This window comes from Ixodes scapularis, unplaced genomic scaffold, assembly GCF_016920785.2.
Source record: "Ixodes scapularis isolate PalLabHiFi unplaced genomic scaffold, ASM1692078v2 PGA_scaffold1__304_contigs__length_218370807, whole genome shotgun sequence".
In the NCBI taxonomy this organism is placed as follows: domain Eukaryota; kingdom Metazoa; phylum Arthropoda; class Arachnida; order Ixodida; family Ixodidae; genus Ixodes; species Ixodes scapularis.
Genome location: NW_024609846.1, coordinates 90,981,113 through 91,007,306, shown reverse-complemented (window position 1 = coordinate 91,007,306; position 26,194 = coordinate 90,981,113). Strand labels below are relative to the sequence as shown.

Below are 26,194 nucleotides of genomic sequence, written 5' to 3'. Positions count from 1 at the left end.
TGTTACGTTCCCAACCTGCATGAAACACATTAAGGTTCGTTACATTTACTTAAATCTGTTCTCTAACGCTTTTAACAATATTTCTTAAGTCTCCTCATCAAATGTTTGTTTACCCGCGTTGCACAAAAATGACGCTAATTCAGTAAGAAGTGTTGAGCTGGGGTTACACTGGTCATACATCATCCAAAAGACAGTCTGCAAACACGAGTCACCACAATATCCGTAGTTCGAATGCTTCGTATCAAGTTTCCTCCTTGAACTCATTGCTTTGCGGCATTCGAAGCACAGATATCGCGGTGACTCCTGTTCGAATCTGTATGCAGGCTGTCTTTTGTATAATGTATAAGCAGTGTGACTCCGGCTTTAAGCTGCTCTTAAAGGCCGACGTACACTTCGGGTTTTCCACTTTTGCCCGCCACTTCCTTTCCTATATCCTCTCCACTTTATGCCTCGCCGTAACTTGGCTCCCCTCACAGCTTAGGGGGAGGGAGCGCTAAGAGAATTATCTTCCCTGCAGAAAATCGAGGTTGTACGTCGGCCTTTAAATAAATTTATTCCAAGAGCAAAACCCAAATTTGAGGGACAATTCAATTTTGATATAACTATTAAATGTATTGGTATTTATCTATGTGATTAACTACTCAGACACATTGAACACGTGTAAATAAAATTGTACTTCAATATGCTCACGTGTTTATACATGTCTTTTAAGACATCTTCTTGATATATGTCTTCGGGGTAGCCTATTTTAAAAACCACATTTTTGAACTGCAAGCAAACAATAAACATTATTTCTGTGAATCCATCAAATATTTTACAACTGATTTCGAGCAAACTTACCTTATTTATTGCCTCTTCTTTAGTGCCATTGTCCATCCATATCGTATTTTGAATAACAGCTACCTGAGCCTCTCTAACACTTTCGGCAAGTGACTCTACCTGAAAATAGAAGCATATTTCTGACCTGAAAAAAAAATATTTTTGAGGAAATATACGTTTCAAATTTCACACAATAATTGTTCGCTGCACGCAGCTAGAGAATGAAAGTATGATGTTTCCGTTCTAAACTTGCTTGCGTGAAAATCACGATACGAATCAATTTTAGATCATTTGTATCAATTTAGTTTGTAACGGTTCTATTTTTCACGGAGAAAATAAAATAAAATATTGTAGCCTATCAATTTAGAATTTGAAAGTCATGAACACGTTGTTCTATAATGAGCTACTGCTTACCAGTTCACACAATGTCATGATTTTTTTTATCTTGAATATCTGTTGTTTATTTTTTTTTTAACAGAGTTAGTGTAAAGGTGGTCGCATTTTTGCTCGCCGCCGAGATTGGGTTTTGTTTGTAGAACTTGTTTATGCAGAGAGCAAATTCGTCTGCTTCTTGATGCCTCAAAGCAAGCTGCCTCAAGGTCTACCCACAATCCTTTATACAGAAGCAATCCGAGTTCAGCGTTCTGACGTTACCACGACCCCTGCAAGACAAGCAGACGAACTTGCGCTCCGCATAGGTCCCGGTACGTGCTGAACCTACAGTTCGTTCACCACGGACTAGGTTGTATCTTTCCCACGGCCGAAGTCTTCACCTTTAACGAAAGCACCCGGGCATCCGGGCACATAAACCTACACAGCCAGCAGAACACCTGAGTACACTTGTCAATGGGCAGGCCTTTTTGTAAACCTGACGAAGTGCCATAGACGCGGGTCGCGGACGCAAGCCACGCCGGCAAAGACCTCGGATTATGTTGCATCGGTTAGGAAAAGGGGGAAGGGGGGGGGGGGGCGATTTCGGGGGACCCGAGCGCGACAGAGGTTTACGAGTAGACGTAGACATAGTGTTGGGTGAAACACCGGAAGTGTTTTCCGTATTCTTGGAATCCTGTGTGGTCGTTCGCTGCGCTTGCGTTAACAAAATACATCCGTTTGTCTACTCGGCTGTGTCGGCCGAGTTCTCAGTTTATCTTCTTTTTAACGCACCTAAAGCTCGCGCTCTGTTGTGGCGGAAAACGTTTCCTCGTGGGGAACGTTTTGGTGATTCTCGCCTAAATCATCAAGGTCACTTTATTCTTGCCGGCCAGAAACAAACCAGGGCTCTAGAAGGGTTGAACACCGAGCTAGTTGGTAGGAATTCATCCTGCTTAAAGACACGCGAAAGGCGAGGACATTGAATAGAATAAACACGGCAGACAGGTGCTCCCTCGTAACAGGCAGTTTAATCAAACAACAGAGGCCGCATAGAAAAAAAAAAGAGAGAAAAAACTGCCAGTTGCGAGTGAGCGTTTGTCTCTCGTGATCGTTCTCTACTTTCTCCTTGTCGCTTGTGCGCTTTTTAAACAAAATGGAACCAGCGCTCCTGTCTTGATGTTTAGGCTCTGAGCCGTGTACCTGACCTTGGGAGCTGACACTTTGGCCTTCCGGTGATGGTAGTGTTGCTCGCCCGATTGGCCGAGAGTGCGTTTTGGCCTGTATCCAATGGGATTCTAACTAGACCCTGATTGGATAGGAGAAGCCTCGGCGCACTGACATGACTTCTGGCCGGACGGGAGATTGTTGAATATGAAATGCCCCGTATGGGGGCCTTTTTTTCCCGCGGTGTGCCGCGTTACTCCTATCGCACGAGACAGCCCCTGCCTGTCCGGTCCCAAGTTACTTGCCCCTATAAAAATGATTTTTGACTTTTTATTGAAAACGTGTTCACTTATTCTTGACTCTGATTACTTCCTTGTGACTTTGACCTCCTGTTGACATGGTCCACAGAAAGCTTTTTGATTTTGTGTTGAAACTTTTTTGATGATTCTTTTCAACCTGAGTCAAAAGAAAAGCTATTGACTTTCTATTAACTTTACGTTGATCTTTTTTCTGTTAACTTCTTTTTGACAGTGTCATCAGCATGAGTGCATGCGTTCTGTTTACTGAAAATGTTGGAAATGTTGACTTGATTCTCTGTAGCCAGTGTGAATAGAGAAGCTACAAACGTTCTGTTGACTTTTTATTTTACATAGTACACCTCGACTAGATGTCAAAAATCACTAAGTTTCTCAATAGACTCTAACAAGGTGAGAACGGTAGGGAGCAGCTTCAGTTGTCCCACATCCAGCGCGAGCATACTACGCTTGACAACACTTCGGCGTTCGTGTACCTCGAGCGCGCACGTGCAGAAAAAGCACGACAAAAGGCACGGGGCGTGTGCTGGAGGCCAGGCGTTCGAAAGACATGCCCTGCCGTTCTCACTTTGTGGGTGATTCTTGTGACTTTAATGATCATAATAATGTAGTCAACTTGTAAACAAAAGCAAAATAACTATTTTAATGTGGAGAAGCTGCCTTGACTCACATCGTCCTGAGTGGCGTTATGAAGAGAAACGATAACATTTCTTCTAGGAGCCGTTTTTGTGGATTTTGTTTTAGCGACTGCGCCAAAATATTATAAGTTGTACCTATGAGTTTTAGTAAGAGATATCGTCCTCGAACTCCAAAAAACTGTTTTCCCTTTGGCAGGCTCCCGAGAAAAGATCGGATACTTGGAACCTTAATAAGTGCCTAGGGGGTTAGCGGCCATATGATCAGCTTCAGTATGTAGGCTATATAAGGCTCTGGAGCTGTCAACGGGACTGTGATTCAGGTGTTCACTGCTGGTGTTTGTGTTTCTGTTAGTTTCTCATGTGGAGTTGTGGTATGGATGAGTATGTGATTTAAAATACACAAAGGGACACCATTTCCTAAGAAAAACAAAAATATTTGAAATAAAATAAATAGAAAAATTCGAATTTTTTTAAGTTATTTTTTTGCTGCCGATTTTGGAGCAAAGTGGAAAGCCGTAGTAAGCTTCCAAAACTTTGTTTAATGAATAGCTATGCTGTAAAGTTTTTTTTCTTTTACACGGCTGTAGTTTTTTATTTGAAAAGCTACAAAAGAAGCATATTAGAGGTGACAGAAAATCTGTTGACTTTTTTTTTATTAAGAAAGAGACCAATATTCAAAAGAAATTAAAAAGGAAAGCTGGAGAATGTCTAACGCAAGGCTGCGACAGTTTATATGCTCTGGTGACTTTTTCCAACAGCCTTTCAAGAAAAAAAATGCAACTTTTTGTAAGGGTAGCCAACGTCCTCAATGTACGCGGGAGGACCCTTGACGAAAAAGCGTCCGTCTCGTAATTGTTGACTTACGTATACCATACGCGGGAGTTGGTTACATTTACTTTAAATTTCTGCTGTTTTAGGTAATTGCGTTACGTATCAGTGAAGCTCTATTTGATTTATTTATTACTTCATGAGTCTAAACATTTATTAACTCTCTTCTGTCGGCTGCCTAAGAAAACCAAAATCTTCTTCAGCATGTGCAATACCAGCAATCGCCATCCTCATTCACGTTTCCTCCGGTCCACGTCGCTATAGACACGTCGTACGTTTCCGATAAAGATCCAGGGTAAAACAACCTAACATCTAGCTCTGTTAGCTTAAGTGCGAGGTTAATATTACAAAACTATTGACGATTTTTGGTTGTAGGGTACTCACATCTTGTTTCTGCGTTGAATTAAAGTACTTATCCACATACAGCTTTCCCATCCCGTTGCCGATTATGGGGTCATACGGATCGTTTACTGCGCTGATGCAATGTCTCCATCGAGGCTCTGTTTCCTGGAGTCCCCTCCAAACTTTGTTGAAGTTAAAGTTGAGTGTTGTCATATTATGCGAAGCAATCGGACCCAATTTAGACAGAAGTTTCCATCCAAAATAGTTGTTCACTATTACCCTAAGGAAAAAAAAAACAAGATCAATTATTTCTGCGGCGCATATTCACTTACAATTCCGAAGCCCAAACTTTGCCATCTCAAATATGCGGGTTTTGTGTGTTTTTTTTTAATTGCGCCAAATTCAGAGAAGGTTGCTAAATGTCATCCAGATTCAAGCAGAATGTTTATAAGTCATTTGCTCCTTATTAATATTCTAGGCAATACAAAGTTTTAAAAAACCCGGTGCCTCGTAGTGTTTTTTTTTTTAATTTTATTTTAATAATAGCACGAATATTTGTAATTCTGTGCAAACGTTATCGCACAATATTTTTTACATAGCTTAAAAGTGCCTTAGACACTTATACTTCGTGTAATTATTACTCGATAAATTATCGGGCCGACAGGACAACTTGGTTTGAAAAACCGTAAGTAACGACAATTCATTAGGAGATGGGAAAACTTGAGAGGCGGTCGTAACTGTTATGTTAGTTCTTATCTGGCTTAATATTTTATTTACAGCTTGTTATTTTATTCTAAGTTGTCAAAGATAACTGTAAATATTTCGTAGGAAAGCACGTAAGAGATATCCTTAAAAAAATTTCCAGCACAATGATGACGTGAACTAAAGTGGCGAAGCGGGCGAGTTGGTCCATGATATAAAATTTAAAAGTGCTAGCAAAGACAAGGACAAAAAGGAAGGCGAACAGGAAGAGCGCTCGTCCTGTTCGCCTTCCTTTTTTTGTCCTCGTCTTTGTTAGCGCTTTTAAATTTTACACAATGATGACGGCTTCTGTTGAGAGTTAAAACAGCTTGCAAAGCCTTTTTTCTTACCCAGATGTTTCATTCAGCAACTTCATAGCTCCCTTAAGGAATCTTTGATTGAAAGTATTCACTTCCTCTTCTCCGGTTAAGGTGACTGACGCATCTTGGAAGATATCCTTTACAAGCTGAAACCACCCTTCCTGGCAAAACAGAATAACATACCTGTATGCATCCAACTCATACACCAGCTCTCAGCTAGCTATTTATGATGTAAGGCTTACTGATTCTAATTTTCTATCAACGTCTTTCAGCTTCGTGGATGGCTCGGGCTCCTTTTGAGGTGGGCTTGTAGATTCGTCACTTCTCGCCTGGAGCTGAATTATAAGAGCAGGTAATCATCCGGTGAACAGGAAAAATAAAAAAAAACGCCAAAATTGCATCTAACATCTTTAAATGTTATTTTATGATTAATATTACAAAGCCGGACATTAGCTATACTTGAGAAGTTTTGCTTGGAGTATCATGTATGAGTCGATATTTAAAGATACTTTGAGTGTCTAGATTCTATCTCATAGTTTAGAGTAGGTTTAGTCATCTTCAACTGCCGCGATTTTAAAACCAATTAAGCGATTGGTGTTCAGAATATTTGGCCACTTCCGCCCCTGGCAAATTTCGTGATTGACCAAAGGATGTATTCGTAGACATGTACAACCCACCTCCGACAAACTACACTTTATTTCATTGTGTGTGGGCCATCCCAGTGAATGGCCGAACAGTCTTTATATGAGGCGCTACTCATTACCGGCTTGCAGCACTGCAAAAATTAAGTTCGTCTTGGGCATATTGCACTCGTAATATTTTGCGAGCGCCAACAATAGTTTAGAAAGGTGTAGTCGTTAATTTCGAAAGTCGTTGGCCTTAGCTTCAAACTTTGAAGAAGTTTAGTAATATTAGGGTACATTAAAGACGCTTACGTTGGAATATTCTTCTTGTTCAAAAAGAGGCTAGACGCTTTTTATAGCATTTTTCTGACAGTGTGGCTTCACAAAAAAAGGACAGCTTTAAAATAACCAATCTTTAAACATATACATTTGAACACGTGAGCCTGACTTTATGGCTTAAAAGCCGACGACTACTTCGCGCTTTCCACTTTTCACTCTATTCGTCCCCTCCCCTCTTCTACCCTGCCCATCGTTGCCTGTTTCCTCCTCTTCCATTGTGAGGAGGATCGTCTGCCTTGCAGAATCTCAAGTCTGCTCGTCGGCCTTTAAGCGGCACGTTTTTTTCGATTGAGTTGTGTCACCATGATGATATGTCCTCAGTCATAACCTGATGTATGCGGAGGGCAAGTTCGTCTGCTTCTTGCGCAGGGGGTAGCGGTGACGTCAGAACGCCGAGCCATGATTGGCTGATCGCAACCCCCTATCTGAGCGTCGTCTGCTCCTTTGCAACGTCGTCTACTTGCAACGTCGCCTGCGTCTGTCTCACCTTTCCTGCGCCTTTTAAAAGTGCAGAGGCCAGGTTCACGAAACAAATTCGTATTCACGAAACGAAATTATCGTACGTTTTGCGCAGGTTACGACGGAATCCTACGACAGCTCCGCAGCTGTCTTACGCACTTCTTCGATCAAATCAGCATGATCGACAGCGTTGCTCAGTTACTTGGTCGCGACGACCAACGGACGTTTATTTTTGTACGTGCTCTTCTCACGCGTCCCGACTACAAGAAGCAAGAAAAAAAGTAAAAAGTTTTTAAAATAAACCACGACGAACAAGAACGCTGGATCCACAAACACCCGGGAAATGCCCCAAAAACCATGATTCCACTGACCCCGACCAAGCGAGATCGGCAGATAGGCCTAGCAGGCACTCCGACTCGGCTCAGCGCTGCTCCTACGGTCCTTGGCCAAGACCGTCTGCCCACGACCGGCTGGCGTGCTGAATGGAATATGCCCGCGCGACCCTTGTGAACCCTTGTTAACCCTTCCCGTATTATACTTTGGTCGCTGAACTCAATTTTAGATTAAGAGGTCAATCTCTTCCTCTTGTCACCTTTTTGTTTTCCGAGGCAGCGGTGACTCTCGCCGGTGAAAAAGCGGTGAATCTCCGACAGACGCAGGAAAGGGAAAGCAGCCATCGCTTTGACTAAGCAGACGACGTTAACTGCGCCAATCCGCCGACGCCGTTAAAGAGTGAGGAGCCTCACCGCACACGAAAGGAGGGAAAAAGTATTTGGGAGGGAACGTGCGGACACTAACCACCCTCACTCTCGGTTCTTAGCAAACAAACCTCGGCGCCTTGGCACACCTCGCCAGTGAGTCCTTTGACTTCTGTCCTTGATACGCGTCTGCTAGTTGTTAGACAAAAACAACGTACCGCTCGAACTATTTCGTCTGCCCTCTCTGAAAGGTGAAGTCGAGCTCGCTCCTAAAGACCAGCACTTCCGAAAGTTGCAGGAAAGGTAAGACAGACGCGGGCGACGTTGCGAGCAGACGACGTTGCAAAGGAGCAGACGACGCTCAGATAGGGGGTTGCGAGGCGTATAGAACCGTAACGTAGTTTATTTAACTGGGTACATCGAATATCTTTGTGCCTACACCTAAATATTGATATATTTGAGGACACTTTGCTCGCTTTTCAGCTAGATTGATAATATAGTATCGTAAACACTGGTTTATTAAGTTGACTTTATGGTGACCTCACTGCTTTGCGTCCCTATTTTATACAAGATTACTACTACAAGCACGCAGATAGCCGTCATCTTACGCGATTCATAGCAAGCCACCAGCGTGCCCCCTCTATATATTTTTTAATGTTGTTTTATTTCCCAAAAGAAACATGCAGTTTGTTTTTAAAAGAAGAAACATGTAGTTTCTTTTGTTTTGTAAAAAATGCATTGCGCTTTCGCTAGGGTGTAAGAGATAGAAACAAAAGCGCTACGACATGGCGAACAGCATGACCTCATCGGGTCGTGTGACTCAGCAGAACAATATACATTGCAGTTTTACGTGACATATTTCGGGCTCAAAAACGCCCTTGTATCTACTCTAAGATGTAATCTGTGGCTCTGTTTCTTTGCATGGAGGTGGTGTTCTTCTAGCTCCCATCCGGAATAACTGGCGGCAGAAAGAAGCCACTTAAAGTGCTCAGTGGTGATTTCAGAGAAGATCGACCAAACGCTGGCTGGTTGACATTTTTAAATGACCTGATATTTTTATATGCCAATGCATATAATTCTATGTATATGTGTCTAGCATAAACAAATCCACCCTTAGTCTTGACGAGAAAAGAAAATTAGGGACAGGAAAAGTAGTTCAGCGTGAAGAGGTGGATGGTTGCATTAACGCGCAATGATGGAGGGGGCACGTTTGAAATTGAATAACTAAAACGACAACATTAGTAGAATTATTATACTTTTTAGAAGAAAAATATTGATACAGTTTTCTTGTAATATATAGTAATAATATTTTGTTTAAATTATATTTACTTTCCGAAAAATCCCAAATTTGCCTGCTTGGACCACCAATGGCAAAATTTTGAGGCATGCATCTCATGAAACAATTTAATCACCATCATATACTTTGCAGACAGTATTCTACATATATATAGCTATTATTTAATATATATATATATATATATATATATATATATATATATATATATATATATATTAGGTATCTTAGTAATACAAAAGTCGTGATATGTCTAGACAAACATGGAGAAAATATCAAACAACGAAAACTTCAAATGCGAATAACAAAAAAAAAGAAGGAAACACCACCTTCAATTTCTTTTAAATGTGGGTACCTTGTCGTATTCTATTTGGGCATTATTTTATATTAAGATATGTTACAATATTTGATTGATAAAAGAGACATAACTCCCCAAAAGAGGGTCCTTCTTCAAAGCCTACACTTACCAGTGCCCTATGCGAGAAGTGACTCTGAGTTCCAGTTTCATGAAAATAACACACATCTTTTATATATTTTATTCAGACGAGGGCATTGATAGCTATAGAAATGGTTCACACAGTAAAAGTGAGGAGAAACCACTGCATAGAAAGAGGTATCATATTACGGACTAGTGATCCGAAAAAAGATCATGCAGCCATCGACCACTGGGAACTTTGTTTACTTTATTGTCCTATGACACTGTATGCTCTTCTCTCTTCCCCTCTATCTCCATCTCTCTCTCTCTTTCTTATATATATTCTTACCGTATAGCTAGAATACAAACATATGCAAACGTTCCCTATCAGCGTCATAGTGTTCTGTGGCTTGCCAAAAATTTTTTCCTCGCGAAGATCACGATTATGGCGAAATAGCTGACTAAAGTAGCAGACGACACTTCTCGCTGGTCTTGGCAAAACGGCCATTACAATCTTTTTTCGTATTTTCCCGCTCGGTGTCAAAAGATAAAGAAGTCCACTTCAACCAGCAAAATATGGCCGCCGATGCCTGTTTACTGAGCAGTCATTCCTGTCGCTTTCTCACTCGCTGGCCTCACGGGCAATAATATCAGGCACAAAGGGGCACACCGACAGACAGCAGAATCCCCAAATACCCGAGCCCCGCCTAAATACAATAGAGCGTAAACACTATCGCCATGTTAACCTAGGAAAGGTTAACATAGCGACAGTGTTTACGCTCTAGGTAAGGAAAAGCATGGCGTGTTTTATGAGCTGAGAACGTGTCTGCTGCCCCAGAGTACTTCACGAAAGACGAGCTACAATGTTTGCGCCAAGGTCCCGACCAGAAGGACGTGATCTCTGTCATGCTCGGCGGCGAGAAGACGTTCGTGCCAAAGCACTTCATGACATGCTCAATCCGTGAGGCCTTTCGTGTATACAAAGACAAGCGTCCTGATTCCAGCATTATGCCAACGAAATTTTATTCTTGCGCCCTAGATGTGGTGAATGTATTCCACTCCAGTAAGTGTGCGTTTGTGTGCGCTGCGCCAATTATTGCGTTTGCATTGCCCCTCTAGAGAACGTTACAGGCTCAACATTCAACACTGTACGACCCACTAACAGGTATGTGTCTTTAAGTAGACTGTGATCACTGCCCAAAAGATTTCTGTCTTACACTCGAGGAACTTCATATTCGAGAGGATAAATAGATTGTGCTTAGAACATGGGACTCCGGCGCCCTTTAAAGGAAATTGGATCGTGAGACTTTCCTAAAAGTGGTTCAAGTAACGGTTGAAGGTTGGATATCTCACAACCATATCCGACAAACGCAAGGTAACGCGATTTACGATGACCAGCAATGCACGCAACGCGATGCATTGTCTTTCATTTTGACTTTGCTGAAAACTGGAGCGTATCGTGCTTACTGACGAAGTTCAAGCATACCACTGGGAGAAAAAAAAAGTTACGACAATTACATGTGTAGTGACGACAATAAAATCTACAAAAACTTTTGCCATCATCAGTGAGGACCTGTGTGACGACACCACAAACGCTTTCTTGGCTCTAGAAAAAGTGAAATAATGGGTTGAAGACAACGTTGCGGTACATTCGTACGTGACGTGCATACGTAAGTGATGACGCCACCAGTCATTTCAAAAATCGCTACCAGCTCGTGGGGCGCTCAACCCGCCACGCAGCGGCGAGTGCCGTCACAACGACGGGGGCGGTTCCCACGCCCGCCTAGAAATTAGACGGCCGAGCCGGGCTCCTGTCTGAGTCATGGTAATAAACCTTGCCTGAGTCCACGGAACGAGTCGTTTGGTCGATCACCTGCGGCGGGCGGTGGAAGTAGAACGCCACAAGCTTCACTAGTTTTCACAGAACGAGTGCCCACAAGCACAGTGGTTATTTTCTGCTTCTGGACATAGGAAAATGCATGCGACGGAGTTGGCGGACTCTTGAAGCACCAAACCACGCTGAACATCCTGAGAGAACGTTCACTAAACGCAATTCAGACGGCCAGGACTATAGTGAGCGTTCTATGGGAGAAACTGAAAAGCGTGCATCTTGTGTATCTGGACAAAAATAAAGCTTTTCGGTATCGTCAAAAAAAAAAAAAAAGTGTGACTGACGGTGAGCGCTTTTCCTGGCATTCAGTCTTGGCACGCCTGGCGGCTGTGCAAATCATCAACAGACGGGTCCTGTGAGATATATGCAGCACGGAAAGTCGGATCTGCTTGAAAGAAACTTTATTAAATGGGTACAGCGAGAAATGCCTTAGCGTAAAGTGCCGGATTCAATCCCTCAAAAGACTGCTCATTGTGAATGCTGGGACATCTTATATCCCACTTTTCTTCGCGAGGTATTTAACCTACTGTTTTAGTTGATGATCGCTTATAATTATCTGATCACCATACGAGAATTACGAAACGTTATCCTCGCGGAGGATAAAATATCTTGGCTGGTCATGATTCTTTCGTGCACCGAGAGTATCGAAGGAAGAGGCACACAAAAGCTTGCGCCATAGAGGCCAAAATTTATGCGATAAATATATGGTAAAGTGGCTAGAGCATGTGTCTGAAATCTCCATATACAAATATTTTTAATCACTTCTATTTTCTTCACACAATTTATCGGAAATCGAGAAGAAGAAAAAAACAGCTCTGGTCCGAAAACCGCTGATGTACCCGTGCTCACAATGTGCCGGAGTTTATGTACAGCAACATATTGTGTCTGATATGACACAAAACGATCTGACGCGCTTACTGCCAGCAACCGCCTGTTAAGGGACACATTACAGAAACGACGCATGTCTTTCGATCATAATGTTATATGCAAAAATAGAGCATCTTATGTGAACCACCGTACCATTCATTTCTTGCTTCTCACGTATTCTTGAAGCTTTTAGATATCCCCGTGCTTCGGAGCAAGAAAAGTTCAAGCTGCAGATATATTGTCACGGGTGGTGAGTCGTGACCAGGGTGTCGAACCGGAACCGAACCGAACCGAAAACCGGAACCGAACCGTTATTTTGAGCCGAACCGGAACTGAACCGAACCGAAATCTTCGCCGCCATCTTGGAACTGAACCAGAACTGAACCGGAAAAAGATATAACGGTAACCGGTTCAAAACGGTTCAAGGTACTTTTTTATTTTTTGTGTTAGTATTGCGAATATAATATTTGGGAATAAAAAATTGGCACGCGTATTCCTCTACGTATTGATCAAATCTTCATATACAGAATTGCAATGTCGAAAAAATCCTGGATTTTTGCGGCGCTTTGTTATTGGCACTATGATTAACCATGTGTCACGTGGTCACGTGACATCATGATATCAAGACATGCTGTCGAGTAATGTCACATCACATGACCCCGTCACGTCACGTGACTCACCGCGTTAAGTCGATCCAAATTGAGAATTTCACTAGATCTGTTAACGTTGTTGATAACGTGACGTCACATGACATCACAACTTCGCACTGAGAGTCACGTGACGCCATGATGTACCCGATTGTCATAACCCCGAGTCGAATGCTCTGCTTCATGACAACCAGCATCGCCAAACATTCGGGTAACGGCTCGTGTTCAACTCAAAGATTATAATGCGCCCGAATCCCACTAGAGCTAGAAGCAGAAAGAAACGACAGCGACAAGCCTCAGACACATGCAGCATGCTCGCGATGGTACCTTTATACGGCTTTGAGTCGTTCGGTGCTCGTGAAGTTAGCACGAGTGGGTACAAGCCTGCAAATGGCACCCTCGTGTGCATGATGCTGGTGTTTGAGCACAGCCTTCTTTATTCTACAAAGCCTCTCAAATCGCGAAATACCTCGATTTGAGGCTTGCCGCTGTCGTTTGTCTCTGTTTGTCGCATTAGTGGGACTTGGGCATTATAGCCCAACTAAATCTATATCTGAAGATCAGCCCATGCTCTATGCTTTGCCAACCCTGCGTATGACTATGATAAACACTGATGGTGCATATATTAGCATCAGATCACGTGGCTGATAGTTCTAATTGCTAGTTGAGGAGGGGAAAGCTGTTTCATTTCTTTCTTTTGACTGCGCCTACCATTTCGCGGAGGGGCAAACTAATTGATGTTTTCGCAAGTTATCAACGTCAGGGATTACATCTTAGCGGTATCTACTGAATTTAAGGTGAAAAAAATATTGTACAACCCATTTTACAAGTATACACGCCATTAAGGCTCCCAAACATGTTTTCGTTGTTGCTGAACTGCCTCAGAAAGTTGTCCCGAGAATAGAAGTGTTGAAAGGTATAAATGGTGACGTAGTAGTCCAACGTTACATAGAACTATTAGTGTGTACGGGAGGGAGACCTGAAAAGAAAGATCCTACAGTGGCCTCAGGGGGATTGCCGAACGTTGGCAGCCGCTCGTGTCGTTCTCAAGTTCTCCAAGTTTCGACCGCCCCTGTATTTATTCTGTTTAAACTTCACAGTTTGGTGCAAAGTAAAAGCAAGGAAGAATTACTGTTAAAAAGTGACACAAATATAATTGTCGAATGAACACCACTCAATACGGAGCAGGCAATCCCTGTGAATTAAATGTATTCTCTTGAAGAGCAAATAAAAAAAAAAAAAGGGGGTGGGGAATGGGGGGGGGGGGGGGGTATTTTTAACTTCCTCTGCCCCGCATTTTCGGCGCAGACCAGAAAGCGTGGCTTGGAAACAATAGTGACAGATGGGTAGTTGGTACAACTTTTATTTGCAAAAACACTTTTGCCAGAAAGCACGTTTTCGTCGTGCCAGATACACTCGCCGTGCCTAACGGCAATGCACCAACAAGAAAAATGTCAGCCTCTCAAATACATAGCTTGCACTGAGCGCGAACCTTTTGCAGCGTGCATTTTGCCCCACCGTATTTGATTTTCTCAGCAAGAACAACTCGCAATGACCACCAGCACATTGTGCGATGACGTCACGTGCAAACCATGTTAAACACTTCAGCTTTCTGGTGAAGTGCGACGTTCGCAACACTAGCAGTAGACGTCCAAAGTGTAAAGTTGTGTAGTATTTATAGCAGTCTCGCAATGATATACCGCAGCCTAATGAAATGTTCGAGCACATGTCTGCTAAAGAACAAAGTTGTAAAGTGAGATCCCAAAACAAGTCCACGTAAAACCTAAGATAACATTAGCCTCTCGAGGCAGTATCTTGCGTCGTTTCGAGCTGAGGCAAGCTGATGCCCAAATGGGATTTATATTAGGATTCTAAGAATCTTCGTTTGCCCTGCGTGCAATTTATGTTTAATTAGGAATATCATTTTATGCATTCCTATGCATTTCTTTTTTCATTAAAGCGTTGTGTAAGGGATTATTTAGAAAAATTACCTGTCATCTCCTTATTTCTGGACATTTCGTGTATTTGCCTTCCGATATATCATGTGACAACAGTCTTTTTTTGGTATACCCTGCAACCCAGTATTTTACACTGCAAAACAGTTAACAAAAGCACGTTTCAAAAGACTCAACAGCTGGCGTATTTTCGAGTATCGTCCTTCCGTGTTGATCTCAGGCGGTTATGTGAACTTCATAAAGTCAAATTTATCGATGATAATAAAAATGAATTTAATTCCTGCCTGAAGATTTGGCAACATAAATAGAAGATCCTCACCTCAAAGATATATAAGTAAATGCACCTTCAAATTATCTGAAAGATGTTCAAAAATGTTTTTCGGCGCTTTTATCCTCGATAGACACGTTATAGGTAATTTGGGAAAGCTTTAAATAAATTTTTGATTTTGAAGCTAATTTAAATAACTATCTGTTCCTCACGCATATATAACTTCTCAAATATATGCAAGTTTGTTATCGCGTTTTGTATGTGGTGAACAGAACTTTTACGTGTCTGTGGGTCGGACCAAAACAAAATACACTGGGACGAATGGTGGAACTATGACGATTACACACGCAAACTGTCAGAAAGTGTCCAAATAAGTAGCTTCCAGATCAAGTAGAGCATGAAATACGACTTTGCTCTATTTAACAAAAAAATCATCAATTAGGAGGGTGATGATTATTTGCAAATTAAATTGACCGGCATCTTGTCAAGAACAAACCTGAACGTCCAGGCTATGCCAGTTTATCCAATATAAGAAAATGTTCACATGGGTAAGCACTGTTTTAGGTCAGATTCGATCTCAGTACGAAGGTGCTCATAGATTAGAGTGAACAATTTCAGTCATTCCTTTCTGCATGATTCGTCGCCCGCATCACGGTGCTGAGAGCAAACAATGCTGGTTAGAAAAAGAAGCATTGCGATTGTCGCTCAGTGTTTCTATAAAATATAGATTCGAAGGGCTTGTCCTGTGACTTTCGTGACTTTTTGAAAATTATATTGCTTTAAGCTCAGTCGTGTCGTCATCATATATATATATATATATATATATAGGGTGTTTTTTTAAGCTTAACGGAATTTTTAAAAAGAAACCATGGAAGCTAGGTTAATGCGGTCTGCGCAGGTGAGTTATACGGCCAGGGGGACAGAGTATAGGGGGCTAATCGTAACGATCGGTCGGCTAATTAGTTAAAATTCGTTAATTAACTTTTTAATTATTGTAAATAGAGATATAGTTACTATCATAAACTTGCTCAGCGTCACAGAAAACCACTAAATCAGTAACTTTCAGAAAGAATTTGAACGCGTAAGAAGCGTAGTTGTGCACTAAAGTTACCGCTCGTGGAGCAGGTACAAGGCTGGAGCTAGATAAAAGACGGAGAAATTGTGCGGGCGCCTTATCGCAACCGCTAGCTTTCTACGTGCTCCACGAGTGCTAACTTTAGTGCACTACTACGCTTCTCACGCGCTCAAAGTCTTTCTGAAATGACTTATTCAGGGGTTTTTGATGACGCCCAGCAAGTTTCTACTTGAAACTATATGTCTATTTTCATTAATTAAAAAGTTCATTAACTAATTTTATCTAATTAGCCGACTGATCGTTACGATTAGTCTCCTATAATATGTCCCCCTGGTCGTATAACTCACCTGCGCAGACCGCATTAATCTAGCTTTCATGGTTTTTGAACACAAATTTTTTTAAGCTTAAAAACAAACACCAGTGTATATATACATATATTGTGAAACGTATTTCGTAAAACACATTTCATGATACATATGGCGACGAGGTGTCCATTTCATGATTTTATGCACTGTAATTAATTCCTTAGTTTAAGGGCAAAACCACGATTCAACTTCTCATGCTGCGATGCAAAGTTGCACCAATAACGGGTATTTCAGGCAACCTACTTCACTTCGCGAAAACATTTCGATTCAGGTACAATATATGTGACTCTGGTAAACGAAGGGATGTTGAGTCATTAACATACAAAACACGACGTTTTGTATGTTAATGCAGATTTTCTTTTCGTGTTCTGTAGAAATAAATAACAGAATTTCATAATTTTGGTACGTGAAAATAAAACTGGATTGAACAAACGATAAAAAAAACTATGTGCTGTAAACGACTTATCTTTTGTGGGCTCCATATTTCGCGATTTAGGTCAAATCTGTAGTTTTGGAATCATTCGCGGGTTCTAATTTTCGCGACGCGGTGGAATTTCAATATTAATTCGAATGTGCTTACATTTTATCAAAAGTGTTCGCGGGACCCATTTTTCGCGAATTGTAAGTTATTCGCAAAATTCTGAAAAATTAGGTCCTCGCAAAAATTACGTCGTTTACAGTAGTAGTTAGTTTCACGGCGTAAATAGTGCCTATTGACAGAACAATGCGGAAAATATATTCTAAATTTAGCGGTTCAAACCGGTTCGAACCGGTTCGAACCGGTTTGAACCGTTATTTTTTGCGCCCCGGAACTGAACCGGAACTGAACCGAAAGCCGTGAACCCGAACCCGAACCGAACCGATAAAAATATCGGTTCGACACTCTGGTCGTGACCAATAAACAAGAAATAAACAGAAACAAATAAACGTTTAATGTGGCGAACTTGTGCCAAAAATAAAGAAGGAAACAGAAGAAAGCAGAGCGTCGCGGGCGTCGAAGTCGGCGTGTCAGCAGAATCGAGCGCTGGGGCGAGACTGACTCGTCAAGGTCGCGGGCGGCCTCTTATCTAGAGTGCGTCGCTATCTCGAAGATTCGGCGAAAGCGGCTCGAGCGTCGCGTGATCGGGCGAGAATGAACACGCACTTTCTAGAAAACAAAAGCAGGAATAAATGATAGAAGTTACATGCGGTACATGAATAAACGAGAACTTTCTGGAGGTCCGTGACCGAGCGTTGCTTTCTGAGCCCTGGGCGCGGCATTATCCCCCCCTTTAAAAGTGCATCGTCCCGATGCAGCACAAAAACGGAAAACAAAAAACAAAAGGGCGGCAGAATTGCTAGCCGGAGTTCACAGTCCACAGTTCACTCGTCGACGAGAGTGGAGAGTCCTATCGTTCGTAATACGGCTTCAGCCGGACGACAGGCACCACCTCGGGTCGCGGCTGAGGTCTTGCAGATGGGCGCGTTCCGTCGGGTAGAACTTCGTAGTTCAGATCGCCGAGGCGTCGGATGATCTTGTAGGGCCCAAAGTAGCGCTTCAGGAGTTTTTCGCTGAGACCGCGACGACGAATCGGCGTCCACACCCAAACTCTGTCTCCGGGCTGGAAGTGGACGTCGCGGCGACGAAGATTATACCGGCGAGCGTCGACATGTTGCTGGTCTTGAATTCGTAGTCTGACTAGCTGGCGGACCTCTTCTGCCCGTTGAGCAACCACCTGGGCGTCATTGCTCCCGTCGTTGACTGACTCGTGCGGCAACATAGAGTCTAGCATAGTCGTCACCGTCCGGCCATACACCAGCTGGAAGGGCGTCACTCCTGTGGTCTCTTGCACTGCTGTGTTGTAGGCGAACGTGACGTAGGGCAGCACTTCGTCCCAGGTCTTGTGCTCCACGTCGACGTACATAGAGACCATGTCGGCGATTGTTTTGTTGAGCCGCTCCGTCAACCCGTTGGTCTGCGGATGGTATGCCGTTGTTCGACGGTGTTCCGTGTGGCTTAGACGCAGGATCTCTTGGGTCAACTGTGCCATAAACGATGACCCTCGGTCTGTGATCAGTACTTCGGGGGCGCCATGGCGGAGGACGATGGACTCGATGAAGAACTTGGCGACTTCGACAGCAGTCCCCGAAGGAAGGGCTTTCGTCTCGGCGTAACGAGTAAGATAATCGGTGGCGACGATTATCCAGCGGTTCCCCATCGTCGACGGTGGAAAAGGACCCAGCAAATCCATTCGAATTTGCTGGAAGGGCTTGGTTGGCGGGGTAATCGGCTGAAGGAGACCTGCTGGCTTTGACGGTGGTTTCTTGCGTCGCTGGCACTCATGGCACGATCGTGTGTAGAAATGGACGGTCTTCGGAAGCTTTGGCCAGTAGTACTTGTCACGAATCCGGGCAAGGGTCCTGCTGTAGCCGAGATGTCCGGCCGTTGGGTCGTCGTGGCACGCTTGAAAAATTTCTTCTCGGAGGCTGGCGGGGACAACCAGTAGCCAGGGGGTTTCGCTGGTTCCGAAATTCTTTCTGAAGATCACGCCTCGCCGCAGGACAAAGCTCGGTAGGTCCCGAGAAAAGACCCGTGGGACAGAGCCTCCTCGACCTTCGAGGCTGTCGATCACGGAGCTAAGTTCCGCCTCGTCGCGTTGCAGTGCCCTCATGTCGGTAGCGTCAACTGCGCCTAGAAAACGGGCGTCGTCATCGTCTTCCGCGCCGGAGATTGGAGGTTCGACTGGAGCCCTAGACAAACAGTCAGCGTCATTATGCTTGCGGCCGGACTTATGCACAATGGTTACGTCGAATTTCTGCAGTCGAAGGCTCCAGCGGGCGAGGCGTCCGGACGGATCCTTGAGGTTTGCGAGCCAGCAGAGGGCGTGGTGGTCTGTGACCACGCGAAACGGGATCCCGTACAAGTACGGGCGGAACTTGGTTATCGCCCAGACGACAGCAAGACATTCTTTGTCGGTCGTTGAATAATTTTGTTCTGCCTTAGACAGCGCCCGGCTTGCGTAAGCGATTACTCTCTCTGCCCCTTCTTGTCGCTGAACGAGTACCGCACCGAGACCGGTATTGCTGGCGTCCGTGTGGATTTCAGTCTCCGCCGACTGGTCAAAATGTCCGAGGATAGGGGGCGACTGGAGCCTTCGCTTGAGTTCGTCGAACGCTTGCTCTTGCTCCTCTCCCCACTGGAACTGCACGTCGTCTTTCGTCAGATGCGTCAGCGGTGCAGAAATTTGCGCAAAATTACGAACGAAACGTCTGTAATAGGCGCACAGCCCAAGGAATCTTCGAACGGTCTTCTTGTCCGATGGCTTCGGGAACTCGGCGACAGCGGACGTCTTGGCGGGATCAGGGCTTACACCCTGAGCACTCACGACGTGGCCCAAGAATTTGAGCTCACCATAGGCGAACCGACATTTGGAAGGCTTGAGGGTCAGCCCAGCAGCTTTGAAGGCCTGTAGAACGGCTCGCAGTCGTCTGAGGTGCTCGTCGAATTCGCTTGCGAAAACCACAACATCGTCGAGGTAGACGAGACAGCTTTGCCATTTCAAGCCGGCAAGGACGGTGTCCATAACGCGCTGGAAGGTTGCCGGCGCTGTGCACAGCCAGAATGGCATTACTTTAAACTCATACAGTCCGTCCGGCGTGACGAAGGCCGTCTTCTCACGATCTCGTTCGTCGACCTCAATCTGCCAGTACCCGCTCTTCAAGTCCATCGACGAAAAGTATCGGGCGTGGCGTAGTCGGTCCAGGGTGTCGTCGATGCGTGGCAGTGGGTAGACGTCCTTTTTTGTTACGGCGTTCAGTCGGCGATAGTCCACGCAGAACCGAAGAGTCCCGTCTTTCTTTTTCACCAGGACTACCGGTGAAGCCCACGGACTGCTTGAGGGCTGGATAATGTCGTCGTCAAGCATTTCTTGTACCTGCTGCTGGATGGCTTCCCTTTCTTTCACGGAGACCCTGTACGGCGGCCGATGCACAGGGAGTGCGTCGTCATCAGTAATTATCCGATGTTTCGCAACCGTCGTTTGGCGCACTTTCGACGACGTGGAGAAGCACTCACTGAACTCGGCGAGAAGGTCACGAAGTTGTCGTCGTTGTGGGGCTGGGAGGGATGGGTCGATGTCGAGCTCTGAGGACGTGATTGTCTTGTTCTGCGTAGGAGAGGCGTCTTCTGAGATCACGGCGATCGCGGCTGAGTCTTCAATTTCCTCGACGTAGCCCACAGTTGTACCCTTTGTAAGGTACTGCGACTCTTGCCGGAAATTGGTGACAAGGGCTACTGTACTCCCGTCCTGGAGCTCGGTTACGGCTCTTGCAATGCCAATCCCTCGTCCGAGGAGAAGTTGGACGCTTCCTTCCAGCAGTGCTACACCGCAGGTGGCTCCTTCGGTCCCGACGGGCACAAAGACACTCGACAGCGGCGGCAGGTTTACGTGGCTGGCGAGGACTCGCACTGCAGCTAACGTCGGTTTGGTATTTTCCACCGATGGGGCAGGCTTCCGAAGCGTCAGCTTGTTCTCCGCAAGGTCGATGATGGCGCCGTATGCACACAGGAAGTCCATTCCGAGAATGACGTCCCTCGAACAGTCTTGCAGAACGACGAACTTCACAGGGCATGTTTCGCCGTGAATCTCGACGCGAGCGGTGCATCTCCCGACTGGTGTAATGAGGTGTCCTCCGGCGGTTCTTATTTGTGGTCCATCCCACGGCGTCATGACTTTTCGAAGGCGGCGGGAGAGCCTCCCACTCAAGACTGAGTAGTCTGCTCCGGTGTCCACGAGTGCGGATGCGTCGTGGCCGTCGATGACGACGTTTAGGGTATTGGACACCACTGCAGCGGCGTCGTTTTGGTCTCTGGTGGCGTTCGAGTGGGGGCCCCCCGACGTTCGTGGAGGATCTTGAAGTCGGTCGTCTTCGGCAACTCCACCTCCAGGGGTTGCCGCGCCTAGTTTCCCCGGCGAGGAGCGAGGGGGGACAGGCTTTCACGTCGCGGTCGGTGCATCGGCGAAGCTGGACGTCGCGGTGACGGCGACCGGAACTCTCGGCGGGACGCAGGCTCGGGGGACTGAGGTCGTCGCAGGTACTCGTCGATCTCGATAGGGCGTTCACCATGACGGGGGCGCGGGTCGTTCGGGTGGAACCCGCGTAGCCCGAGTCGTCCGTATGGGCATCGGCGGTAGGTGTGGTCCCCTTCCCCGCAATGGAAGCACAGAGGGCGTCGGTCGGGCGTTCGCCACAAGTCGGTCTTGCGGGGTGCGCGAGGCTCCGGACAGGCGTACTGGACCTGGTCGTCGTGGCGTCGGTCGTGCTGCGGCGCAGGAGACTGACGTCGGGGCGGCGTGACATAGGTGCGGCGAGGAGGCGGTGGCCGTCGGGCCACTGCGGCGTAGGTCAGGGCGGGCTCTTCGGGTGGTGCTACGCAGGCAGGAGCCTCCGGTTGAATTGCCCGCTGGACTTCTTCGCGCACCACTTCGGCGATCGACAGCTCAGCCGGCTGGTTGGCAGCAGGCAGCAGCTTGCGGAGCTCCTCCCTGACGATGTCGCGGACGATTTCCCGAAGGCCGTCGACACCGGTGGCGTTCAGGTCTAGTCGGCAAGATGCGGCGGTTCGAGGAGCAGGCACGCCGGCGAGTCGATGGTAATGGCTTGCTCGGGCCGACAGCGCTCGCTCGATGTTAGTGGCTTCAGCCACAAAACCGTCGACGGTTGTCGGGGGATGGCGGACAAGGCCCCCAAAAATTTCAGCCTTCACGCCACGCATGAGGACGCGGAGCTTCTTCTCATCGGCTGCCTCCGGATCGGCTCGGGCACATAGGTGCGTGACATCCTCTACGAAGCTGGTCACGCTTTCGTTGGGGCCCTGCACCCTTGTTTGGAGAAGGTCCTCCGCTCGCTGCCGACGGTGGTGGTTGAGGAACGTTCGCTTCAACTCCGCGGCGCAGGACTCCCACGTAGTGAAGGACGCTTCGTGGTTTTCAAACCAATGCCTCGCAGTTCCTTCAAGCGCGAAGTAGAGATTGTGAAGGTATTGTTCAGTCGTCCATCCGTTGTGGCGGGCTAGACGTTCGTAGTGTTGCAGCCAGTCTTCAACGTCCTCGTGGACGTCTCCGTGGAAAGGCGTTGGAGTCCTGGGTGCGATCGGCAGGTACACAACGGCAGAAGCGGCCGGGGTCTGCGCCTGGTTGGCCATCGTCGTCTTCGGCTTGGTCGTGGGTGGCAGAAGTCCGTGTTCCGGGGGTAGACCTCGGATGCGGCGACTTGACCGGGTCTCGATCTGGTCTTCGTCGGGTCCTCCGGAGCTGGGGTTTGGACTTGTACTGCGGGAACTCGGAGGGCTGCGCTGCACGAACATGCGGTACCCCGCACCTCCACCAGAATGTCACGGGTGGTGAGTCGTGACCAATAAACAAGAAATAAACAGAAACAAATAAACGTTTAATGTGGCGAACTTGTGCCAAAAATAAAGAAGGAAACAGAAGAAAGCAGAGCGTCGCGGGCGTCGAAGTCGGCGTGTCAGCAGAATCGAGCGCTGGGGCGAGACTGACTCGTCAAGGTCGCGGGCGGCCTCTTATCTAGAGTGCGTCGCTATCTCGAAGATTCGGCGAAAGCGGCTCGAGCGTCGCGTGATCGGGCGAGAATGAACACGCACTTTCTAGAAAACAAAAGCAGGAATAAATGATAGAAGTTACATGAGGTACATGAATAAACGAGAACTTTCTGGAGGTCCGTGACCGAGCGTTGCTTTCTGAGCCCTGGGCGCGGCAATATTCAGCTTCAAACAAATTTACCGTTAATAGCGCGGTCCTCAACACTTTAATGCCTGCTTTCATTGGTGCCGACTGCATCGCTACATTGAAAACATATGTTCAAGGTTTAGTAGGTGACGTTAGTAGCGCTAAAAAAGGGTTCAATTTGTATCGAATAAGGTTCTTAGCGGTGAACTATTCTGCAAGTCAACCTAGATAAAGAAAGAGTATGAAATGTGCCCCAAATAAAGTCTTCGAGGTGACCCAGATGAAAAATATCCGGGGTGACCTATTTCAAAGATTTTCAAGGTGGCCCAGGTAAGATATTTTTGGGTGACCCAGATAAAAATATTCGGGGTGACCCATATAAAAATTCTCCAAGGTGAACCAGATAAAACACTTTCAAGCGGACCCAGATGTAATCGTCACAAATATATCCACAATAAATTTGCAAAAAAATGTGGATAAATAGAGTATGCGTCCGCTACCGGGATAGAGTGTAGTCACGGGCTGACTGTCGTGGCGCTCAAATAGGCTCAAGTAGACCATTGCGCATCCACCATGACCGGTGTAGGTAGTACCATTTTGAAACTTGGCAGTTCATGACGCCTTCGTTTACTTATTTGACGAAATTAAGGGTAGAGAGCAGCAAACTCTCTGCGTTGGGAGGATATACTACGAACATAGTGTGGTTGGCATACGAAGGTTCACAATTTCAGGTAACTTATGTGCTGCGTGGGCATGAGTGGGCGCACAAATACTACTTATCAAACTGCGTGTACATTGTGTCGGAAAGAAAATAGTAGAGAAGTCACAAAGCCTAAAGCAGCTCACGAAGATACGGTAGAATAACTTTCTTCCCGTCAGCCTCAGAAAGAAGGAAGACGTCTTGTTCCTCCCTGCTTCCAAGATCCGCTGGGGAGCGCTTCAGTAAAAATAGAGGAAAACACGCTGTTGCTATATTTTTCCTTCCTTTTATCTTAGAGTGTGCAGTTCACGACCTGTGACACGAAGAGCTCGACGCTCTTAACAGAACGCAGCGGCAGCGAGGACCTCGGAGTCTCTAGACAACATGTTTGCAGTGGCCAAGCACTTGCCAGGAACGTACTGCACCGCGAACTGGTAGCGCAGCATCAGGACGCGTGTCCGCTAGACGCGGCGAGGCACGAGGTCGGTGGAGCCCAGCAACTGGATCGGCTGCTGGTGGTCGGTTTCGTCAAAAGAGCTCAGAATGTGCACAAGGTTATTGAACCTCTGGATAACCCACAGGACACCCAGCGCCTCGTTTTCGATTTGGCTGTACCGCTGTTCGGCAGTAGTCAGTGACAGCGACACAAAGGCAACTGCTGGTCGCTCATCAGATGTTGCTTCTGTTGGAGGACGCCGTCCAAGCCGTACGAGCTGGTGCCTGCAGAAGCGGTGGTTTCATAATCTGGGTTTTATCGAGCCACGCAGGAGCTGGATGCCACCACTCTTTTTAGCCAGTCAAAAGCTGAAGCTCGACCAATCCCTCAGGTCCAGATCGTGTTTTGTTTAGGACGCGCCTGATTGGCATTGTGGCGGCGGACACGCTCAGCAAGAAATGTCCCATGTGGTTAAGCATTTCCAGGAGACGCCACACACCTTGCAAGTTTGTCGGAAATTGCATATCTGTGATAGCGGGGGACCTAATGGGGGTCTGGTGCTATGCCGTTGGTACTATACACCACACCAAGGATCTTTAGTGGCGACACCAAGAGTCAGCACTTGGAGGCATTCGGCGTAACACTCGCTTGCTGCAGACTCCCGAGGGCAACTTCGATCTGCAGTCGGATTTAGACCAGTCTCTGTCATACACTAGGATGTGGTCTACCATGTTGACGCATCCTTTAACTCCCAGGAGAATCAGTGACATCGGGCTATGCGATACCTCTGGGGCCTAAGTAATTCTGAAGGGCAGGCAGCGATGATAGAATCGCACGAAGGGTGTAATTAACGTCATGTACTCCTGGTAGCTTTCGGAGAGGCGTCCCTGGTGAAACCTACATATTGCGCTCAGTTTTGAGAATACGGTAGCGCTTCCCAGCAACCCGAACGCCTGGTCGACCGCCGGCGTCATATGCTGCTCTCGGAGAACTACCTGGTTCAGCTTCGTTTGACGCGCTGTCGATAGCCTCTCGCTGCCTTGAAATCCCCGACAATGCCGGCGCACCTTGCCGTAGGAGTCTGGACCCTCAACCACTAAGAAACGCCGCTGTTTCAAGACAAGGTCACGCCTTCTTTTTGCAATGTTTTAATGCTGTTGAGCCTTCTTTTCCAAAAGCACCAAAAGTGCGATTAGCGTTGCATTGCACGCAGACGACAGCAAAATTGCCCATTGTACCATCGAAGTTACGGTCTCGATCAGCGTCACAGCATGACTATCCGCAGGTTGATCGATTGTGCTATAATCGCACAGACTGCCCCCTACAACACTGACATCTGGAATAGACTAGCAACCAGGGAGCATAAGTCATCTTGCTGGGAAACATTGGGAGACCTGAGCGACCATTCACGTTTTCGTTCACAACCAATTCCAGGATAGACACCACTGTTTTAGCGATACAGGTGATGCACAGAGACACGAACCAAACTGATCGTCAGATACTCGTCGGTTGACACTTGGACACATGGCAACATCGGCGACTGTTTGCATAGTCGTTCGTGACGACTTTCACAACAAACAGCAGTGCCCGAGGATGTTGGTTATGCGCGGAAAAGTAAAATCAGAGCGATCAACGGTTGACGCTGTTTCGTTTTACGTTCTTTTAACGAAGGGCACACATGGACAACCTTTCGTGCCGGAGTCAGACTGAAGACTGACGTCTCGTTTATTAAATCTAAAACGAAATAAAAGAAAGGCGCCTCTGGTACGGGGCGCTCAGGTTACGCGCGAAGCGGACGAACGGATGTTTAGATCTCGGGCTGCGCGCGAACGGTTCTTCTCGGTCGCCTTGGACTTTGGAGCTCGCTAGCGTCGGCGCGTCGGCGACCTCCATAAC

General features: G+C 46.3%; 1 protein-coding gene across 1 annotated transcript in view; it reads right to left on the bottom strand.

Annotated features, from left to right (window-relative positions):
• Positions 1 to 26,194, bottom strand: part of LOC115312677 (neprilysin-1-like) — an 87,526-nt gene that overhangs the window by 24,295 nt on the left and 37,037 nt on the right. Inside the window, exons 8-13 of the mRNA XM_040216171.1 lie at positions 5,781 to 5,873; positions 5,569 to 5,699; positions 4,520 to 4,757; positions 841 to 939; positions 691 to 768; positions 7 to 15 (exon numbers count right to left, since the gene is read on the bottom strand). Of these exons, the coding sequence (XP_040072105.1) occupies positions 7 to 15; positions 691 to 768; positions 841 to 939; positions 4,520 to 4,757; positions 5,569 to 5,699; positions 5,781 to 5,873 (648 nt within the window). The remainder of the gene's footprint in view (positions 1 to 6; positions 16 to 690; positions 769 to 840; positions 940 to 4,519; positions 4,758 to 5,568; positions 5,700 to 5,780; positions 5,874 to 26,194) is intronic.